Source organism: Squalius cephalus (genome assembly GCF_949319135.1).
Source record: "Squalius cephalus genome assembly, chromosome: 22".
NCBI classification, from domain to species: Eukaryota; Metazoa; Chordata; class Actinopteri; order Cypriniformes; family Leuciscidae; genus Squalius; species Squalius cephalus.
In genome coordinates, this window is record NC_137143.1 from 793425 (window position 1) to 814703 (window position 21279).

Consider the following 21279-nt stretch of genomic DNA (forward strand, 5'->3'; position numbering starts at 1 on the left):
AGTCATTTATTTAAATCATATATTAAGACATTTTTATTTATCTATTTCTGTCATTAAAATTGTATTTATTAATTTTGATCTATTTATTGTATTTATTCATTTATTTATTTGAATAAAGTTATTTTTATTTTATTGTATTATTTATTTTTACACAGCTTTTCTCCAAACGTTTCCACGGGCCCGTGAGATCCACGCAGAAATCATCCAATTAATTTCTTGAACAAGTGAAATCTATTCATATTATGTAATGCAACAGAGAAATATAGAAGTGCAACAAAAGCAATGGCTCTTACACTACAATTTAATTTTAAAGAGAGCTGAATAAAAACCTCATTAGACCAGAATTGTGAGGGGAAAAGTTGATATAAAAAAATTAAAATAAAAAAAAAGTCATTGATTACGAATCTTGAAACTAACGATCAAACGCATTTCATTTTGAAATGCAGGCTGATGATTGGTTGGCTGGATGTTGACGTCAGAACTCCTTCCACATCACTACTGTATCGTTTGTTATAATGTGCGCGTTCTGGTGAAACTATTTGAAATATAACCAGTGTGTGTGTTATTCAGTATAATTTCTGTTTCCCATAATTTAGCCTGGGTTTTTTTCTTGTTCTGCATTGTGATAAACTATATTATAATTATAAACATTGTATGTGTTTGTGAATTTGGCTATTACATCATGTAACAATTATATTCTGCTGAAATATGCGAAATGATTCGAGAAAAGATTCGTTCATTTTGATGAACGAGATTCAAAGATCCGAGTCAATAAAAAGATCCGAACTTCCCATTGCTATCAGGCGCAGCACTGAGACACCTAAAGGCGCGCCGCCGATGTAGTCTCCACACGTCAGTCAGCACGAGCACGAGCACAGAGATGTCATCGCAGGATTCCGATGAAAGCTACGATTTAGTGTTTAAAATAGTTCTCGTCGGAGATGTCGGAGTCGGGAAGACCTGTGTGGTGCAGCGCTTCAAGAGCGGCGTGTTCATGGAGAAGCAGGGCAACACGATCGGCGTGGACTTCACCATGAAGACTCTGGAGATTCAGGGCAAACGGGTGAAGGTTCGTGACTCAGGATAGTTATGATTATGCCTTATGGGTGTAGAACTCGCACAGTGGCATCTGTATGAACTCTGTACTCCACATCACGAAGTTGCCCTTCCATGAAGTCGCAGAAATAGCGTCGCTGTTGTTGTCAGACCTCATTCCCGAGTCGGGTCAGAAGCTTCAGGAAATGTTCTTCTTCTGTGAGGAATAATTCATCAGCTTCATAATCATATCTGTGTCTGTCACCGGGTTATACTCTTTCCTGTCGACGTTGACACTCATGACGTGGAGCGAAGAAAAGCGAAACTCTGGGAAGTTTGTTTTGTTTTGTTGGTTTACGGCTTAAAGTTGCACAGTTACGCAATAACCACGATTATTGTTAAAGGGATAGTTCAGCCAAAAATGAACATTATCGCATAATTTACTCGCTCTCAAGCCATCCTAGTGCTTATGAGTAATTTCGTTTAGACATTGTTTACTGCTTAAATGGTTAATTCACCCCAAAATTGTAATTTTCCATAAAAATAAAAAACATAAACAGCTCTTCCCTGGATCCGTATGGATTACCGTTATGATGATGGATGCACTTTTTTGTTCTTCCAAATCTCAGGCTCCATTCACTCCCATTATTAAGCTGGGAAGAGCCGGGATATTGTTTTTTAATAAAACTCAGATTGTGTTTGGTTGAAAGGAGAAAGTCATAAACACTAGGATGGCTTGAGGGAAAATAAATTATGGGAAAATGTAAATTTTTGGGTGAAGTATCCCTTTAAGCGGTAAACAATGTCTAAACGAAATTGAATCCATTGGACTTTTAAAACTACATTTATATTCCATTAAACCCTGTTGGAATATCCAGAGTTGATGAATATTTACGGAGTAATCCAGTGTTTTGTAGAGTCAGAATGAGCAAGAGCAGGAGGGGAAAGGCCTTCAGAAAGAGGGCAGCATCATTATTAATGTCTGTGTGTAAAACCTGTTGACTTTAGCAGTCCGTGTTGCACTAAATACAGAACAAGCCAGTTCGTATACGAGGAAAACACTCGGATCTGCCAGTCAGAAGCGTTTAATGGATGCACAGATTACTGTTCTGACAGTGATATTCGACTGGGTCATGTGTTCATCGTGGGTTAATGCAGTCATTCGCTGCGTCTCATTGGCCGACTCAGTTCCGGCGTTGTGATCGCTGCGTCTCATTGGCCGACTCAGTTCAGGCGTTGTGATCGCTGCGTCTCATTGGCCGACTCAGTTCCGGCGTTGTGATCGCTGCGTCTCATTGGCCGACTCAGTTCAGGCGTTGTGATCGCTGCGTCTCATTGGCCGACTCAGTTCAGGCGTTGTGATCGCTGCGTCTCATTGGCCGACTCAGTTCAGGCGTTGTGATCGCTGCGTCTCATTGGGCGACTCAGTTCAGGCGTTGTGATCGCTGCGTCTCATTGGCCGACTCAGTTCAGGCGTTGTGATCGCTGCGTCTCATTGGCCGACTCAGTTCAGGCGTTGTGATCGCTGCGTCTCATTGGCCGACTCAGTTCAGGCGTTGTGATCGCTGCGTCTCATTGGCCGACTCAGTTCAGGCGTTGTGATCGCTGCGTCTCATTGGCCGACTCAGTTCAGGCGTTGTGATCGCTGCGTCTCATTGGCCGTCTCAGTTCAGGCGTTGTGATCGCTGCGTCTCATTGGCCGTCTCAGTTCAGGCGTTGTGATCGCGGCGTCTCATTGGCCGACTCAGTTCAGGCGTTGTGATCGCTGCGTCTCATTGGCCGACTCAGTTCAGGCGTTGTGATCGCTGCGTCTCATTGGCCGACTCAGTTCAGGCGTTGTGATCACGGCGTCTCATTGGCCGACTCAGTTCAGGCGTTGTGATCGCTGCGTCTCATTGGCCGACTCAGTTCAGGCGTTGTGATCGCGGCGTCTCATTGGCCGACTCAGTTCAGGCGTTGTGATCGCTGCGTCTCATTGGCCGACTCAGTTCAGGCGTTGTGATCGCTGCGTCTCATTGGCCGACTCAGTTCAGGCGTTGTGATCGCTGCGTCTCATTGGCCTACTCAGTTCAGGCGTTGTGATCGCTGCGTCTCATTGGCCGACTCAGTTCAGGCGTTGTGATCGCTGCGTCTCATTGGCCGACTCAGTTCAGGCGTTGTGATCGCGGCGTCTCATTGGCCGACTCAGTTCAGGCGTTGTGATCGCGGCGTCTCATTGGCCGACTCAGTTCAGGCGTTGTGATCGCTGCGTCTCATTGGCCGACTCAGTTCAGGCGTTGTGATCGCTGCGTCTCATTGGCCGACTCAGTTCAGGCGTTGTGATCGCTGCGTCTCATTGGCCGTCTCAGTTCAGGCGTTGTGATCGCTGCGTCTCATTGGCCGACTCAGTTCAGGCGTTGTGATCGCGGCGTCTCATTGGCCGACTCAGTTCAGGCGTTGTGATCGCGACGTCTCATTGGCCGACTCAGTTCAGGCGTTGTGATCACTGCGTCTCATTGGCCTACTCAGTTCAGGCGTTGTGATCGCTGCGTCTCATTGGCCGACTCAGTTCAGGCGTTGTGATCACGGCGTCTCATTGGCCGACTCAGTTCAGGCGTTGTGATCGCGGCGTCTCATTGGCCGACTCAGTTCAGGCGTTGTGATCGCTGCGTCTCATTGGCCGACTCAGTTCAGGCGTTGTGATCGCTGCGTCTCATTGGCCTACTCAGTTCAGGCGTTGTGATCGCTGCGTCTCATTGGCCGTCTCAGTTCAGGCGTTGTGATCGCTGCGTCTCATTGGCCGTCTCAGTTCAGGCGTTGTGATCGCTGCGTCTCATTGGCCTACTCAGTTCAGGCGTTGTGATCACTGCGTCTCATTGGCCGACTCAGTTCAGGCGTTGTGATCACGGCGTCTCATTGGCCGACTCAGTTCAGGCGTTGTGATCACGGCGTCTCATTGGCCGACTCAGTTCAGGCGTTGTGATCACTGCGTCTCATTGGCCGACTCAGTTCAGGCGTTGTGATCACGGCGTCTCATTGGCCGTCTCAGTTCAGGCGTTGTGATCGCTGCGTCTCATTGGCCGTCTCAGTTCAGGCGTTGTGATCGCTGCGTCTCATTGGCCGACTCAGTTCAGGCGTTGTGATCGCTGCGTCTCATTGGCCGACTCAGTTCAGGCGTTGTGATCGCTGCGTCTCATTGGCCGACTCAGTTCAGGCGTTGTGATCGCTGCGTCTCATTGGCCGACTCAGTTCAGGCGTTGTGATCGCTGCGTCTCATTGGCCGTCTCAGTTCAGGCGTTGTGATCGCTGCGTCTCATTGGCCGTCTCAGTTCAGGCGTTGTGATCGCTGCGTCTCATTGGCCGTCTCAGTTCAGGCGTTGTGATCGCTGCGTCTCATTGGCCGACTCAGTTCAGGCGTTGTGATCGCTGCGTCTCATTGGCCGACTCAGTTCAGGCGTTGTGATCGCTGCGTCTCATTGGCCGTCTCAGTTCAGGCGTTGTGATCGCTGCGTCTCATTGGCCGTCTCAGTTCAGGCGTTGTGATCGCTGCGTCTCATTGGCCGTCTCAGTTCAGGCGTTGTGATCGCGGCGTCTCATTGGCCGACTCAGTTCAGGCGTTGTGATCGCTGCGTCTCATTGGCCGACTCAGTTCAGGCGTTGTGATCGCTGCGTCTCATTGGCCGACTCAGTTCAGGCGTTGTGATCACGGCGTCTCATTGGCCGACTCAGTTCAGGCGTTGTGATCGCTGCGTCTCATTGGCCGACTCAGTTCAGGCGTTGTGATCGCGGCGTCTCATTGGCCGACTCAGTTCAGGCGTTGTGATCGCTGCGTCTCATTGGCCGACTCAGTTCAGGCGTTGTGATCGCTGCGTCTCATTGGCCGACTCAGTTCAGGCGTTGTGATCGCTGCGTCTCATTGGCCGACTCAGTTCAGGCGTTGTGATCGCTGCGTCTCATTGGCCGACTCAGTTCAGGCGTTGTGATCGCGGCGTCTCATTGGCCGACTCAGTTCAGGCGTTGTGATCGCGGCGTCTCATTGGCCGACTCAGTTCAGGCGTTGTGATCGCTGCGTCTCATTGGCCGACTCAGTTCAGGCGTTGTGATCGCTGCGTCTCATTGGCCGACTCAGTTCAGGCGTTGTGATCGCTGCGTCTCATTGGCCGACTCAGTTCAGGCGTTGTGATCGCTGCGTCTCATTGGCCGTCTCAGTTCAGGCGTTGTGATCGCTGCGTCTCATTGGCCGACTCAGTTCAGGCGTTGTGATCACGGCGTCTCATTGGCCTACTCAGTTCAGGCGTTGTGATCGCTGCGTCTCATTGGCCGTCTCAGTTCAGGCGTTGTGATCGCTGCGTCTCATTGGCCGACTCAGTTCAGGCGCTGTGATCACGGCGTCTCATTGGCCGACTCAGTTCAGGCGTTGTGATCGCTGCGTCTCATTGGCCGTCTCAGTTCAGGCGTTGTGATCGCTGCGTCTCATTGGCTGTCTCAGTTCAGGCGTTGTGATCACGGCGTCTCATTGGCCGTCTCAGTTCAGGCGTTGTGATCGCTGCGTCTCATTGGCCGTCTCAGTTCAGGCGTTGTGAACGCTGCGTCTCATTGGCCGTCTCAGTTCAGGCGTTGTGATCGCTGCGTCTCATTGGCCGACTCAGTTCAGGCGTTGTGATCACGGCGTCTCATTGGCTGACTCAGTTCAGGCGTTGTGATCGCTGCGTCTCATTGGCCGACTCAGTTCAGGCGTTGTGATCGCTGCGTCTCATTGGCCGACTCAGTTCAGGCGTTGTGATCGCTGCGTCTCTTTGGCCGACTCGGTTCCGGCGTTGTGATCGCTGCGTCTCTTTGGCCGACTCGGTTCCGGCGTTGTGATCGCTGCGTCTCATTGGCCGACTCGGTTCCGGCGTTGTGATCGCTGCGTCTCTTTGGCCGACTCGGTTCCGGCGTTGTGATCGCTGCGTCTCTTTGGCCGACTCGGTTCCGCCGTTGTTCACTGTTGGCTGAGATTATCAGCTGATTTCCTGCTGAGCTCTTTGTGTAATGCACATCTGAAATTATTTAACGATAAAGTTCTGTAGGATTGCACACAGAGAAGCATGTTGTGGGTTTTCAGTATATCTAGATGATATCCAGAAAGCAGAAAGTGATCGATGACCATCTAAAATGAGTCCACAGTGAATTTCAGGGTTTTCTTCTCTCTTTAACCTAGAAATAAAGTTTGGTGCAAACCCGATTTTGAAAGACAGAAGCAGATTTCTGCAACAGTGCACTTTACATGTGTTACTTTTACTAAAACACAGATTTTCTGTTCCTCAAAATGAGTTAAACAAGGAAATAACACTGTCAATAATAAAAAAAATACAACTGGATCACTTTAAAACCAAAACCAAAAACGCCAGTGTCATGTAAATGAACAGACAAAACACATAAATATGTCTCCGTTTTTAGTTGAAACCGGTGTTGTGTAAACGGCCACTAACAGTCTGAGGGCCCTATTTTAACGATCTGAAACGCAAGTATCAAACGCGAAACCCAAGTATCTTTGTGGGCGGATCTCGACGCAAATCTAAAATGTGTTGGTCTGAAGTCGCTTCATTACTCATAGGTGTGGTTTGGGCGTAACGTGAAATAAACCAATCAGAGCGTCATCTCACATTCCCTTTAAGAGCAGGCGCGCTTGTTCCATGGCGGATTGCTATTATAACGGCGGATTTGCCAGGAGCGGTTCACAGCCGAGGAGACCGACGTTCTCATCAGGGCCGTAAAACACAGAGAAGTGACATTGGGGATGGAGAAACACACCCAGATTAGCTTCGGTTAAACAGGCGTATGATAATTTGGGTAAATGTGTAAGCTAGATTTATGCCTATTTTTCACATCTTCATGGACACCACAATGATTTCCCTCGTGTGGAATATTTTTCCTTGTAATAATGTATGGTTTGCAAAAATGTGAACTGCGTCTGTGTAGATGAGAGAAGCAAAGTGTGTGTGTGTTGTGCTCACGCTACATTATGGCCAAGCATGCGCTCTTAAAATAGCCTCTGAATAACACGGCACTGACTTTAGACGAGGTTTCTCCTGGTCAGTGGAGGAATTGTTTTCTGAAACTGCAAAATAGCACCAGGGAACGTTTGCGCCGGAACACGCCTCCTCTTTTCCCTGAACCGCCCCCGGGAGCGCAAGTTCATTCCCTAATTTACCAACATGCGTCTGTGGAGGGAAGAGGCCGCTGTGCGCGGGTGAGAAATAGGAATGAATGACACATGCGTCATGTACAAAGTCAATTGCGCTGGGTGCGAGATAGGGCCCATAATATGAATTGAATTCAAAATAAACATGGCAAATTGCATCATTATAGTGCTGAGCTGGACATGACCAGTTCTATATTAAAACACTGAATCAATTTAGCTTGTGAACTGCTGCATGCGGATGTTGCTTTATACGTAAGAACGTATGTCCAGGAAAAGCACATTGAATCAAATTCTTCACTCTTTCAGTGTGTATGGTTCATCACTGTGCCAAAATGAGGAGCTGCAACAATGGAGAATATGAGGAGAATAATCAACATTCAAGCAGGAAAACCTGTTCTAGTAGAGCCTGAAACAACAAGACTGTGTAAAAGAAAGAGCAGAATACGGCCTCTTTAAAGACACCTGAAGTGTGTGTAGAGGCCAGTGGACGTATATAAGTGCATTAGTAGTACCTATGAATACAGGGGTAACAGTGTGAGGATTGTGTGTTACAGCTGCAGATCTGGGACACGGCCGGACAGGAGCGCTTCCGCACGATCACGCAGAGCTATTACCGCAGCGCTAACGGAGCCATCATCACGTATGACATCACAAACAGGGGCTCGTTCATGTCGGTGCCGCAGTGGATGGAGGACGTGAAGAAGTACGGCGGCTCCAACATCGTGCCTCTGCTGATCGGTGAGTGCAGACACGACACGAGCGTGTGTGTGTGACTGTGAAGGTCTTGCACACCTCTCAGAACGAGATATTTTTCCCCTTAAATTTATTTACAGGGGCTTTTTTTTTTTTCCATCTTTTGTCAAATTCTTAAACTTATATTTATTTAAATAAAATAGTTTTATTTAAAGTTTTCAATATAAAGTTAATAAATTAAGTCCCCCTGTAGTCAATAATTGTATCCCTTAAAACTCATCTTTCATCACCAAAATAACATATTAAAACATTTTTTCCTTAAAATATCTTGACTGTAACTCGACACCCTTGCCTCATTTAGTATGCGCGGTTCTATGAATATGCAAATGAGCCCCGCCTCCACTCACTCGCTCAGCTCAGAGATCCACTGGTTGGCGATCACACGTTGATCTGATTGGTTACAAGGTAGTTTGTGACGTCAGAAACACCAGCGATTTCAAAGCGTGTTTTTGAGACTGTCTTTGGTTCACTGCAGTTTTAAGGAGGAAATACTCAGCAATGCTGTCGACTTATGAACTTACACATGCTTTGTCTTAAAGCAGATTAAACACACCACATAGACACATAAACTACATTAAAAGCTGAATTTTCACCACAGGGGGACTTTAAAATAATAGAAATTATATGAAAACTGCCAGTAGGTGGCGGCAAGTCACACACTGCATCCAAGACCGCACACAGAGTACAACACTTGAATTTGAATTAACTTCTATATTTGGAATTTTAAGTTGTAAACTGTCTAGTAGTTGCAAATAACAAAGAATGGCCTTTTAAAGTAGCGTCATGTGGCCTCTTTAAATGAGCTGTGCTGAATCCTCCATCTTGTGTGATCCAGGGAATAAGTCGGACCTGCCGGACCAGCGCGAGGTCCCGTTCTCCGACGCGCAGCTCGTGGCCCGTCAGCTGGACTTCATCAGCGCCATCGAGACCTCCGCCAAACACTCGGACAACGTGGAGGCGGCGTTCCTCACGATGGCCAGCGAGCTCATCCTGAGGCACGGAGGACCGGTGTTCACCGACGGCGTCACCGACAGCTTCAAGCTCAACAGCCGAGACCTGAGCAGTGCAGGCTGGGGCTGCGGGTGCTGACGGCCAATCACACGCCGCCGGGACAGCGGACCCCAGGAACGCCACTGTGAAGACACTGGGTGGGAATGTTTTGAGTGAAATTCTCACATTTCAAAATTATAACCACCCAAAATGTTTGTAATCCTAACAATTTGTCAGTCCACACTGAACGCAGAGCTACTGTGCGATCGCAGCCAATCAGAGCGGAGTTTAATGTGTAGCAAGAATTTGGACCAATGAGATTTCAGGTGGGCGGGGCTAATAGAATTAGAAATAGAAACCGAGCTGCGGATGACAGATTATCTCTCCGCGTTTATCATTCCCACAGGAAATCCCACTGAGATACTCTCAAAATCAATTACATTTAAATTAATCAGTTCCTAATTGGTGTGAGTTTCCTTTTCATCAGTGTTGAGCAGAAATCTCCTCTTCTACTGACCTTTGAACTCTATGATATCAGTATCAGCAGCAGCTTCTCACACACACACACACACACACCTCTCTCTACAGCCAGACAGTGATCACTCTCTCTCTCACACACACGCACGCACACACACACACACGCACACACTCTCACAGTCAGTCTTCGCAGCGCAGACACGAGATGAAACGTCTTCTCCCGCCACTTCATGCTTCATCACATATCTTTTGTCAAAAAAATTATATATATCACAAAGCCAAATGTAAATATAAGCACTCTGAAGGAATCGAGCGACTGAGATTATAAAGTATTATTGGACAAACACTCCAGTGTGTTTCTGACTGCGGGATGTACAGTGTGTTTGTGCAGCCAATCACAGACGTGTCTGTTGATCTCGTGAACGCAACAGCCAATCAGAGGAGTCTAAACGCCGGCGTTTGTGTTCAGTGAGTTCTGCTGTGAATCCTCTCCTTAACAAACAAACACACGTTAGTAAGAGATGCGTGTGTGTGTGTGTGCGTGTGTGTGTGTGTGTGTGTGTGTGGGGACAACGTTAATGTCTTCTAATGGAACGTTGTGAGATGGCGAACTGAGATGAGTGACAGCTTTAGAGTGATTGCACTCTTTCACGCTTTCGAGGCTTTATAGATATAATCCACTGATTAAAATGACCAGAAACATATTCGAATAATTTTTTAAATATTACATTCCAATTATTTGTAATGACTTGAACTAATGTTAAACGTGTACATCGCTGTTCTTGTTATTCACATCCGCACTTTACTGGAGAACACACACACATTCACACACTCGCTGATCTCACAGGACAATCAGTGGGAACTTTTAGTACAGTTCAAGAAAGTGTTTAACTGTACATCTGATTAATATAATGGTATATAATAAATATATATATATTTATATGAAATAATTTACAACACCTGCAAGCAACTAATGAATTGTGAATTTTATCACGTTTATTATGATGCATCAATCTCAATTTTAACAACGAAAAGTAATATACACACACAGTGATGCGCGTGTAATAATAATGTGCATTGATCTGATGTATTGTCTGAACATAAAATAACTTATTTTTTTATCATAATATGGCCAGTTTTAATTAATATCGAAGACTACACATGTGTAATGTGTTTGGCAGTGTGTGTCGAGTCCCGGTTCTGGATCTGGAGCTCGAGCGACTGGACACGGGAGACACTAGAGACATGTACTGGGGTGAACGGGTCTGTGGTGAACGGGTCTGTGGTGAACGGGTCTGTGGGGTGAACGGGTCTGGGGTGAACGGGTCTGTGGGGTGAAGGACTTTAACAGGTTCCTGATGGTGTCTTCACTCTCGAGCTGTGTGTGTCGTGTCTGAATGTTCGTGTTTTATAGCCTGGCCGATTTTACAAACAGCCCCTTTTCAACTGAGGCTTTATAATGTCACGTGGGCATTGCTATTTTATACATTTTGCATTCATTTCTACATACCACAAAGCCTTGTAAAATTATAATAAACTGGCTTTTTAAACATTTTTCTGATAACATTGTGCTGTTAAATGTGTGGCGAGATTGCACTGAATCATTAGGGAGTGACATCAGTTTCTGTGAATAACCAGAGCCGTTCACATGTTTATGTCTATTCTCACATTGGTACTGAAATACATATAACTGTGTTTAAATCAAGATCTGTGTTCAGTGTGTGTGTGGCAAAACTCTTTAGTCTCATAGATTTGTAGTTTGGATTGATTTGCTCTTTCGTTGAACAGAAGTGTTGATGAAGAGTGTGTTTAACACATGTCAGATGTACTTGAAGGAAGAGTGTGTTTAATACAGTAATGTCAGATGTACTTGAAGGAAGAGTGTGTTTAATGATGTACTTGAAGGAAGAGTGTGTTTAATGATGTACTTGAAGGAAGAGTGTGTTTAATGATGTACTTGAAGGTAAATCATATTGCGAGAGCATTTTTAAGAGAAATTATAGTGCCTTTTAAAGCAGTTTTTAATGTCATGTTATATTTCTATGCAGTTTTTTGTTGTCAGTCGAATGTTTTGAGAGACAATCAATTTGTTTTTGGTGAAAATTTGTTATATTATTTTATCAATAAAACTATCACAGCATATCTTGTGTATATGTAAGACTTTAAGAATGTACCAGAGAATTATGATTTTTGTTAAACTGTTTAATGACATTAAAATAATGTGGAAAAAATTAGAATGGTCACGTATGTAAAAACAAACCAAAAAATCGACCTTAAAGTTCATAGTACACATTTATTTACAAGTGACAAAAATGCAAGTATTTGTCAACCTTTAATAAACTACCAGGATGCATTATAATACTTCTGAACAGTTGTTTAACTGTGTATTTGAGGCGCAAAGCTAAAAATTAAAAAACAAACGTTCAAGTAAATGGCTTTTATTTTCTACAAGGATGTTTCGTCTCAGTGCAAATCTCACCAGAATGTTACAATGTAACAGTAACCAGTAAATATATAATACATATATGTATGTGCGTGTGTGTGTGTATATAAAGAATGGAGTATGTAACAATTACTAAAACTGGCACAATGAAGATGACAATACAGAACATATTGATTTAATATAAAGTATTACACAGACAATTCCACGAAAATGGCGTGTGACGGTAAAAGCTTGAGTTACTGTGCTCTGATTTAACACTGAACTGTGGGAAATAACAGAATACTAATGCTCTCTCTAAAACAGCTGTGCTATGGAAGTTTGTTCACACCAACAAACAAAATTAAGACTTTTTCTCTCACAATTCTGCCTTTTTTCTGAGAGTTGTGAGATAAAAAGTCGCAATAACCTTTTTATTTAATTTATTTGTTTATTTCTTGCATGCTTCAATGCCTCGCAGTTGATCAGATGTGTGTGTAGAGCGAGAGCGGTGTGTTTCCCGACTCTGATCGCGGCGGATGAAGTCTGACACTCAAACACGGACGGTTAAACTGAGACCAGAGATGCTCAGATCTGGCGGATCGCTGCTGTTTTCCCACTTGTGCTTGTTATAAAGGTAGAGGATGTGGACTCTGGATATCAATAGCCGTGTTTTTGAGAGCGTTACAGTTAAACCGGGATCAGTGGAGCTCAGATCTGTCGGCTCGCATGTGCTCTCCTGATGTCTAGCGCTCGCTCCCGAACTCCTCCATCTGGAAGATGAGCTGCACCGCGGCGTCCACGTCGGACACGATGCTCTCGGGCTCCACCAGCGCCGGGTCGAAGCAGAAGTCCCTGTGCCCGTGGAACACCGTCTCCGTGACGCTCCGGCCGGCGTCCCTGGGGAGCTCCAGGTGAGGGTTATACACACCTGTGCACACCAGGATGGACTTGCAGGAGGTTGCGGATGGTGACGCGAGCTCACTCTCCCAGCCGTTACTCTCCGAGTCCGAGTCCCGAGGGATGGTTCCCGATCCCGATCCCACGTTGGCCACGGCTCGGCTCTTGCGCGCCACACGCTCCTCCAGGTACCGGTTGTAGAGATTGGCACCGTAGATGTCAGTCATCAGGTTGTCCCTAAAGGGTTAACGACAACACGGTTCATTAATTCTTCACGCGTCACATTTTATTATTTCAATGAAATTATGGTTTCATTATTATTATAATTATTAATATATTGTGTCACAATATATATCGCAATACAAAAATGCATCAATATGTGTTGTGGATAGTTCACCCAAAATGAAAATATCTGTGTGAGAAGAAATCAAGTTTACAGAGTTTTAGTGTCAGAACTATATTAAACTACTGTATATAATGTTGAATATGATGTATAATAATGCAGTGGGGAATATGTGTGTGTCCTGATAATGCCAGATGTCAGGTTTGTCCCTAAAGGCATTTAGAGGGTTAACAACAGCACGGTTCATGAATGCTTTAACCCTCTGCTGCTCTTCAACAGCGTGTCGGTCTTTTTTGTATTTATTATTTCAATTAAATGAATGTACTATATTTTAGTTTTTTGATTTAATATTTTGTATTTTTAGGGGATTTTATGGTAGCAAAATTATATTTAGGCTGTATTTATAATCCATTTATTCACTTTTTGAGCATAGACCTGAAAATAAAATTTCCAAATTAAGCCAAATTATAATTATTTTCCAAATGAAACTGTGGTAAAGCTTGAATGCTTTAGAGCAGCGGTTCTCAACCTTTTCCTCCACTGTGGTCCGAGTGCGAGGGGCTGTGACTAGCAGAGCATTCATGTCGTTCATTAGTTATATAAGAGGCGATCTAGCGCTGAAATGTGTTGTTTTTGAAATAAAGTGATGAAAGTGTGCGTTGATCGCCGCGGACACGGTGTTCTCTTGTGGCTCGCGCACAGTCTTCACTCGGACGCGCGCTTCAATCCGTTGCGGAGACTCTGTTCGTTCTGGTGAAATCACAAAACAAAACGAAACGCACACAAACGTGTCCCTGCCTGATATACAACCACTGATAAACACAATCGGTTTTGATGAGGATAAAACCCTACACTCCTCAGAGCGGATTAGAACCCAGAACCCTTGACACCAAAGGTTCTGCACTGGACCATTATAATACACACCAGAACCGCCGGATCTATGCATTTAAATACACGTGAAAATTCTCCACACTAACAACATTAGATCTCATATATGGGGGCGGTCTCAGATCATCTCTACATCACACTCCCCATCGCCACATCATAGGAAACTTCGGTTAAGACAGTTGTATTCATCTTAACAATACACAATAAATCAATATACAGAAAAACAGATTTCTAAAATAAGGGATGATCCACAAATCTGTGAGTACAGTTTGCAAAACTGAACAGGTGATGTGGTGTAATATTGAGTTACTGTAAGAAACCGTTCCAGCAGGTGGAGTTTACTGTACTGGATATTACACATCACCTGTGTATTACACATCACCTATTACACATCACCTGTGTATTACACATCACCTGTTACACATCACCTGAGTATTACACATCACCTATTACACATCACCTGAGTATTACACATCACCTATTACACATCACCTAAGTATTACACATCACCTGAGCATTACACATCACCTATTACACATCACCTGAGCATTACACATCACCTGTGTATTACACATCACCTGTGTATACTCCTTTAACTGGAACTGAATATTACATCCAAATATTATTGTTGTGCAATACGCATATTGTTGTGTAACTTCACCGACTGGAACAGTATTTACAGTTGTTCACAGGAACTGAATATTACAACGATTGTGAAAGTGTGCACGGATTATGAATTTGTTCACTGTCACCTTGTACATGTGTTTTTTCTGCATAGTTCTCTTTTGTTAATTAATTTTGCATTCTATTTTGTCTTTCTCGTGTGTCCCTGTTTTTGGTGCGTCCCGAAGCGGTTACGGACTGAGCAACCACAGCTCCTGTACGCTCACAGATCTGGGGTTTAACGCCGCGGTTCAGAAAACCCATCAAGATGTTTATTATGCTTGATGAATACATGTATATATTTTATGTCTCACTGCATACTGTATATAGGCCTCTTAAACACGGCTCCTGGAAACTTCTGTCGGCTCTCTGTGAATACAAAGAGCCAAAACCTCTTATAGAAATATTGTCACATGGTTTTATTTATTTGAGCCACTCTTTGAGTGGTTACAACTTATTTTCTATAAGTTGAAGAGTAAATTTTAAAACATTGCCTAAATTCTAAATGATCCAACAAAGTGGTTCTAGAGAGAACAATTTTTTATTTAACTTTTGTTTAGCATTTTAACTGAGTATTTTATTATATAAATATCAACCTCTCAACTTGCGACTATACGTCTGTCCCATGACCTAAACTGGAGCGTTCTGGGGCGCAGGAAAAGCTTAAACTATTATTTATTTATTTATTTGTCAATGTAAGTCTTTAAATTGATCAACATTTAACAACAGTTAACTTTGGTTGAACTTAAACTAAAGTCTGCAAAGCATTCCAGATTCATGAGAGTTTAAGTTAGAAATCAAAGTTCCCTGTACTGACATATGACATATTTAAAAGTTTTTTCCTTCAAAACTATTTTTCATTCCTTCAACAGCTTGAATGTAACTGGAGCGTGTGTCACTCACCCGACTGCATACAGCGATGTGATTGGCTGCCTCCAGCCTCGCTCGGACGCCTGCTCTCTGATGAGGAACTCTGCGTAGTGATAGGTCAGTTCACTGGGCTTCCCCATCAGGGCCTCGTACTTCAGATCCTGACCCGTGATCTTCTTATAGATGCTCTCCAGACACACCATGAACGTGCCGTGACCGAACCTGTGGACGGGAATCTCGTTTATTAATGGCCAGACTCACACACTCACTGCTGTCTGTTTAAGATCACATATTCTGCTTTTCTTCATCTGTGTTTAGTGTGTAATGTTGCTGTGTGATCATGAAAAAGGTCCAGTTATCCTCTGTATCAGTTTTTCAATACTTTTAAATGGTAAATGGACTGCATTTATATAGCGCTTTCACAGACCTATGGCCACCAAAGCGCTTTACATAGCCTCACATTCACCCATTCACTCACTCATTCACACACCGACGGCGGTGTCAGCCATGCAAGGCGCCATCCAGCTCGTCGGGAGCAGCTGGGGTTAGGTGTCTTGCTCATGGACACCTCGACACTTGGTCAGGTGGAACCGGGGATTGAACCACCAACCTTTCGGTTTGTAGACAATCTACATGAACCACTGAGCCACTGCCGCCCGTTTAACAATTTTTTTACAATTTTTTACGTTTTTAACAATTTTCCAAAACTCTTAACACAGTTAGCACTACATCCGTCTGTGTAAACTATACTATTAACACATTTCTTGTTGCTTTAACACACAATGCATACAATTAACACAAATTTACCAATGCTTTAACACTGTATGTCAGAACAGATAACACCATGTTCTAAACCTAACCTTACAGGCTAAAGTCAAGGTAAACAACTGTTTATATTGTGAATTGAAACACAAATATATCCCCTGTATTTTATTCTATTGTTACTGAGAAACAGCTGATTGAATTATGCAAATATATAAATCACAGCTGATTCCCATCTAGGAAACACACTCAGGTGTTGAGGTTCTTTCAATCGCATGACCATATGATATAAAAGAGGACCTTTTGGGCTGATCTTTTGTGGAAAGGGAACAATATAGAGCAACAAAAGAAGGAAAGAAAAATGTCTGTACTAGGTAGAGGAAGAAGTGTACCAGGACAAGGGAGAGGAGTGGGACAAGGGCAAGGGAGAGGAGTGGGACATGGGCAAGGGAGAGGAGTGGGACAAGGGCAAGGGAGAGGAGTGGGACAAGGGCAAGGGAGAGGAGTGGGACAAGGGCAAGGGAGAGGAGTGGGACAAGGGCAAGGGAGAGGAGTGGGATGAGGACAAGGGCAAGGGAGAGGAGTGGGACAAGGGCAAGGGAGAGGAGTGGGACAAGGACAAGGGCAAGGGAGAGGAGTGGGGCAAGGGAGAGGAGTGGGACAAGGACAAGGGCAAGGGAGAGGAGTGGGACAAGGGCAAGGGAGAGGAGTGGGACAAGGACAAGGGAGAGGAGTGGGATGAGGACAAGGGCAAGGGAGAGGAGTGGAACAAGGACAAGGGCAAGGGAGAGGAGTGGGACAAGGGCAAGGACAAGGGCAAGGGAGAGGAGTGGGATGAGGACAAGGGCAAGGGAGAGGAGTGGGACAAGGACAAGGGCAAGGGAGAGGAGTGGGACAAGGGCAAGGGAGAGGAGTGGGACAAGGGCAAGGGAGAGGAGTGGGATGAGGACAAGGGCAAGGGAGAGGAGTGGGACAAGGGCAAGGGAGAGGAGTGGGACAAGGACAAGGGCAAGGGAGAGGAGTGGGACAAGGGCAAGGGAGAGGAGTGGGACAAGGGCAAGGGAGAGGAGTGGGACAAGGACAAGGGCAAGGGAGAGGAGTAGGACAAGGGCAAGGGCAAGGGAGAGGAGTAGGACAAGGGCAAGGGCAAGGGAGAGGAGTGGGACAAGGACAAGGGCAAGGGAGATGAGTGGGACAAGGGCAAGGGAGAGGAGTAGGACAAGGGCAAGGGAGAGGAGTGGGACAAGGGCAAGGGAGAGGAGTGGGATGAGGACAAGGGCAAGGGAGAGGAGTGGGACAAGGACAAGGGAGAGGGAGAGGAGTGGGACAAGGGCAAGGGAGAGGAGTGGGACAAGGGCAAGGGAGAGGAGTGGGATGAGGACAAGGGCAAGGGAGAGGAGTGGGACAAGGGCAAGGGAGAGGAGTGGGACAAGGACAAGGGCAAGGGAGAGGAGTGGGACAAGGGCAAGGGAGAGGAGTGGGACAAGGACAAGGGCAAGGGAGAGGAGTGGGACAAGGGCAAGGGAGAGGAGTGGGACAAGGACAAGGGAGAGGAGTGGGATGAGGACAAGGGCAAGGGAGAGGAGTGGAACAAGGACAAGGGAGAGGAGTGGGACAAGGGCAAGGACAAGGGCAAGGGAGAGGAGTGGGATGAGGGCAAGGGAGAGGAGTGGGATGAGGACAAGGGCAAGGGAGAGGAGTAGGACAAGGGCAAGGGAGAGGAGTGGGACAAGGGCAAGGGAGAGGAGTGGGACAAGGACAAGGGCAAGGGAGAGGAGTAGGACAAGGGCAAGGGAGAGGAGTAGGACAAGGGCAAGGGCAAGGGAGAGGAGTGGGACAAGGACAAGGGCAAGGGAGAGGAGTAGGACAAGGGCAAGGGAGAGGAGTAGGACAAGGGCAAGGGAGAGGAGTAGGACAAGGGCAAGGGCAAGGGAGAGGAGTGGGACAAGGGCAAGGGAGATGAGTGGGACAAGGACAAGGGCAAGGGAGAGGAGTAGGACAAGGGCAAGGGAGAGGAGTGGGGCGAGGGAGAGGAGTTAGAATGCATGGTGGTGCTCAAAGAAGGGCCAGAGCTAGGGTAACTAATGAAATAAGAGCTACTATAATAGACCATGTCATAAACCATAAAGGCTGGTGAACGAGTACAGCCAAATCTCAGCCGGGACACGGTGGCATCAATTGTTCGGATTTTTAGAGAAACAAACAGGTAGGATATTGCTTCTCCTACTGCAAAGTGTAAATAATTTTACCATGTATTACAGTGACTGTGTGCCTCCGGTCTCTAAAATGTAACTGTATTTTGTCCCTCTAAGGATTCAATGTCTACCTCCCTCAGGGGGCAGAGGAAAGCTCCTGAATGAAGAACAGGAACTTGCTATTGTCAACATGGTGATTGCTGACAATGAAATTTAACTGAAGGACATTCAGTCCAGAGTTGTAGAGGACAACCTTGTCTTTAGGAACATTGCAGCAATCAGCACACCATCCATTTCTCGGACTCTAGCTAAACACAGAGTAGAAATGAAACATTTATATAAAGTTCCTTTTGAAAGGAACGGTGAGCGCATCAAAGAACTCCGTCACCAATACGTCCAGGTAAGGTTATGCAATACAGTCATTACTGTATTATACATTGTGTGTTTTGCAGTAAACTACTCTATAAACTTGGAGTACATTAGGACATACAGTAGATATACAGCAAAGCATTTACATACACTGTGTCTGATTACTTTCAGAGAGTAATGGAGTTGGAGGCCAATCAAGTCCCACATGTAATGATCTACATTGATGAGGCTGGCTTTAACTTAGCGAAAAGGCGTCGGCGCGGAAGAAACATAATTGGCCAAAGGGCCACAGTTACTGTGCCGGGCCAGAGAGGAGCCAACATCACCATGTGCGCCGCAACCTCCAACGATGGTGCACTCCTGCATAAATGTGAGATTGGCCCCTACAACACCAACCGCCTTCTCCTGTTTTTAGAAGACCTGCACGAAAGACTTGTGCCAGAGGTAGAAAGGGGACAGGTGAGAGACCACTTGCCAATATACGTGATCACATGGGACAATGTGGCATTCCACCATTCCCGTGCAGTCACAGCATGGTTTGACGCCCATTCTAGGATGGTGTCCCTTTTCCTTGCTCCTTACTCCCCTTTCCTCAACCCCATTGAGGAGTTTTTCTCATCCTAGAGATGGAAGGTTTTTGACCATCATCCACAGGACCAAATGTCCCTCCTGGATGCAATGGATGCTGCATGCCAAGACATCACAGCTGAACACTGCCAGGGGTGGATAAGGCATGCCAAAATATTCTTCCCACGATGCCTTGCAAGAGAAGATATCAGGTGTGATGTGGATGAGAACATGTGGCCAAATGCAGAAGACCGGGCAGATTAGAAGATGACTCGTTTTTTTCTTTTTTATTCTTCTGGTGCTTTTTCTGTTCATATATTTTGTATTTTCACATAATAAATGGCAGCTATATTGCATATTTTTGTTATCTTGCAGTAATATCCTTTTGCAAATAAAGTCTTTATTGCAGCAATTCTGTCTCTGTCTTCGTTTTTTCATTAACCGTACACTCTATAAAGCATCTGAGATGGGTCTTTTTTATTGAATTTCTGCAGCAAAAGACCTAAACCCAACAAAACAAAAATGTAGAGAGGCTTCAAAAGACACTGCAGTGCAAAACACAATCTATGATCAGTACACTATACTGTCTGTTGCATAAGGGCAGACCTGACACATCTAAAATAATGCAGTTTCTGTAATTCCATCTGATGTCAGTGTTTTTATGACATTGTGCTATGATTGACTAAATCTTCCTGTTGGACGAGAACATATGTTAGTGTTTTGAAAAATTATTTGATTTTGAGACATGTTTGCAGTGTTTTGGTAGACATGGTGTATTGTTGCTAGTGTATTATTGTATTTTGAAAATTAGTGTTGGAGTTTAGTTTACAATGTGTGATTTTGAGCATGAAATTAACTGTTTTGCCAATTGTGTTGTAGGTGTGTTGGTGCGTTAAGAGTTTAGGAAATTTGTTAAAAGTATTGAAAAAATTGTCATAGCGATTGTAAAAAACTGTAAATAATCAATACGCAGAATAAAGCGGCGGGGCCTGGTTGAGTTAGTTAGTAGTGTGTTAAACTGGCAGGTGTGTGAGTGTGTGTGTGAGAGAGTGAGTGAGTGTGTGTGTGTGTTGTGTGTGTGTGTGTGTGTGTGTGTGTGTGTGTACTTGTACAACTATCTTTGTGAGGACCAGTTTGAGTTTTAGATAATTGGAGTGAGGACATGTTGGCCGGTCCTCAGTCTCTGAGAGCCTTTAAAGGCTGTTTGAGGGTCAAGACTTGGTTTTAGGGATAAGGTTATAATGAGGTTAAGGGTCGGTTTAGGGTCAGGGGTCGGGTTAGGCACTCAGTTGTGATGGGTAAGGTTAGGGTAAGCGGCTAGAGATTGCATTGTGTCAATGAATATCCTCATAAAGATAGATGTACAAGTGTGTGTGTGTGTACCTGGGCGAGTGCGCCTCTGCCATCCACATCAGGTCCATGTTGCAGGCCAGCAGTGGCAGGTGTGTGTGTGTGTGTGTGTGTGTGTGTGTGTGTGTGTGTGTGTACCTGGGCGAGTGCGCCTCTGCCATCCACATCAGGTCCATGTTGCAGGCCAGCAGTGGCAGGTGTGTGTGTGTGTGTGTGTGTGTGTGTGTGTGTGTGTGTGTGTGTGTGTGTGTGTGTGTGTGTGTGTGTGTGTGTGTGTGTGTGTACCTGGGCGAGTGCGCCTCTGCCATCCACATCAGGTCCATGTTGCAGGCCAGCAGTGGCAGGTGTGTGTGTGTGTGCCGGCTCTCGTATGAACCGGTCAGATTCCCACTCGTCAGAAGAACGTCGACGATCAGCTGTAAGTTCGTTTCCCACCGGATCGGCTCGCCGAACAGAACCACAGCTACACACACACACACACACACACACACACACACACACACACACACACACACACACACACACACACACACAC

The 21279-nt window shown here is 45.5% G+C and overlaps 3 protein-coding genes across 3 annotated transcripts in view; 1 reads left to right on the forward strand and 2 right to left on the reverse strand.

Moving 5' to 3' along the window:
- Positions 1 to 21279, reverse strand: part of nuf2 (UF2 component of NDC80 kinetochore complex) — a 57952-nt gene that overhangs the window by 24118 nt on the left and 12555 nt on the right. The gene's annotated exons all lie outside the window — the stretch shown is intronic.
- rab43 (RAB43, member RAS oncogene family) lies at positions 808 to 9534 on the forward strand. Its single transcript, XM_079857253.1, has 3 exons — positions 808 to 1069; positions 7753 to 7936; positions 8787 to 9534. The coding sequence occupies exons 1-3, from the start codon at positions 881 to 883 to the stop codon at positions 9038 to 9040; spliced, it is 627 nt and encodes a 208-aa protein (XP_079713379.1). The 5' UTR covers positions 808 to 880; the 3' UTR covers positions 9041 to 9534.
- LOC307150262 (haloacid dehalogenase-like hydrolase domain-containing 5) lies at positions 12269 to 20845 on the reverse strand. Its single transcript, XM_079857255.1, has 3 exons — positions 20778 to 20845; positions 15535 to 15723; positions 12269 to 12974 (listed from the first exon to the last, which is right to left on the reverse strand). The coding sequence occupies exons 1-3, from the start codon at positions 20813 to 20815 to the stop codon at positions 12584 to 12586; spliced, it is 618 nt and encodes a 205-aa protein (XP_079713381.1). The 5' UTR covers positions 20816 to 20845; the 3' UTR covers positions 12269 to 12583.

What these genes read in the sequence shown, in the direction of transcription:
- rab43 (XM_079857253.1), top strand. Translation starts at nt 881, where the DNA reads ATGTCATCGCAGGATTCCGATGAAAGCTACGATTTAGTGTTTAAAATA. An exon ending in TTCAGGGCAAACGGGTGAAG is followed by an intron (nt 1,070 to 7,752) that starts GTTCGTGACTCA and finishes TGTGTGTTACAG; the next exon opens with CTGCAGATCTGGGACACGGC. An exon ending in CATCGTGCCTCTGCTGATCG is followed by an intron (nt 7,937 to 8,786) that starts GTGAGTGCAGAC and finishes TGTGTGATCCAG; the next exon opens with GGAATAAGTCGGACCTGCCG.
- LOC307150262 (XM_079857255.1), bottom strand. Translation starts at nt 20,815, where the DNA reads ATGGACCTGATGTGGATGGCAGAGGCGCACTCGCCCAG. An exon ending in GCAGAGGCGCACTCGCCCAG is followed by an intron (nt 15,724 to 20,777) that starts GTACACACACAC and finishes TCCCGTCCACAG; the next exon opens with GTTCGGTCACGGCACGTTCA. An exon ending in ACATCGCTGTATGCAGTCGG is followed by an intron (nt 12,975 to 15,534) that starts GTGAGTGACACA and finishes TTAACCCTTTAG; the next exon opens with GGACAACCTGATGACTGACA.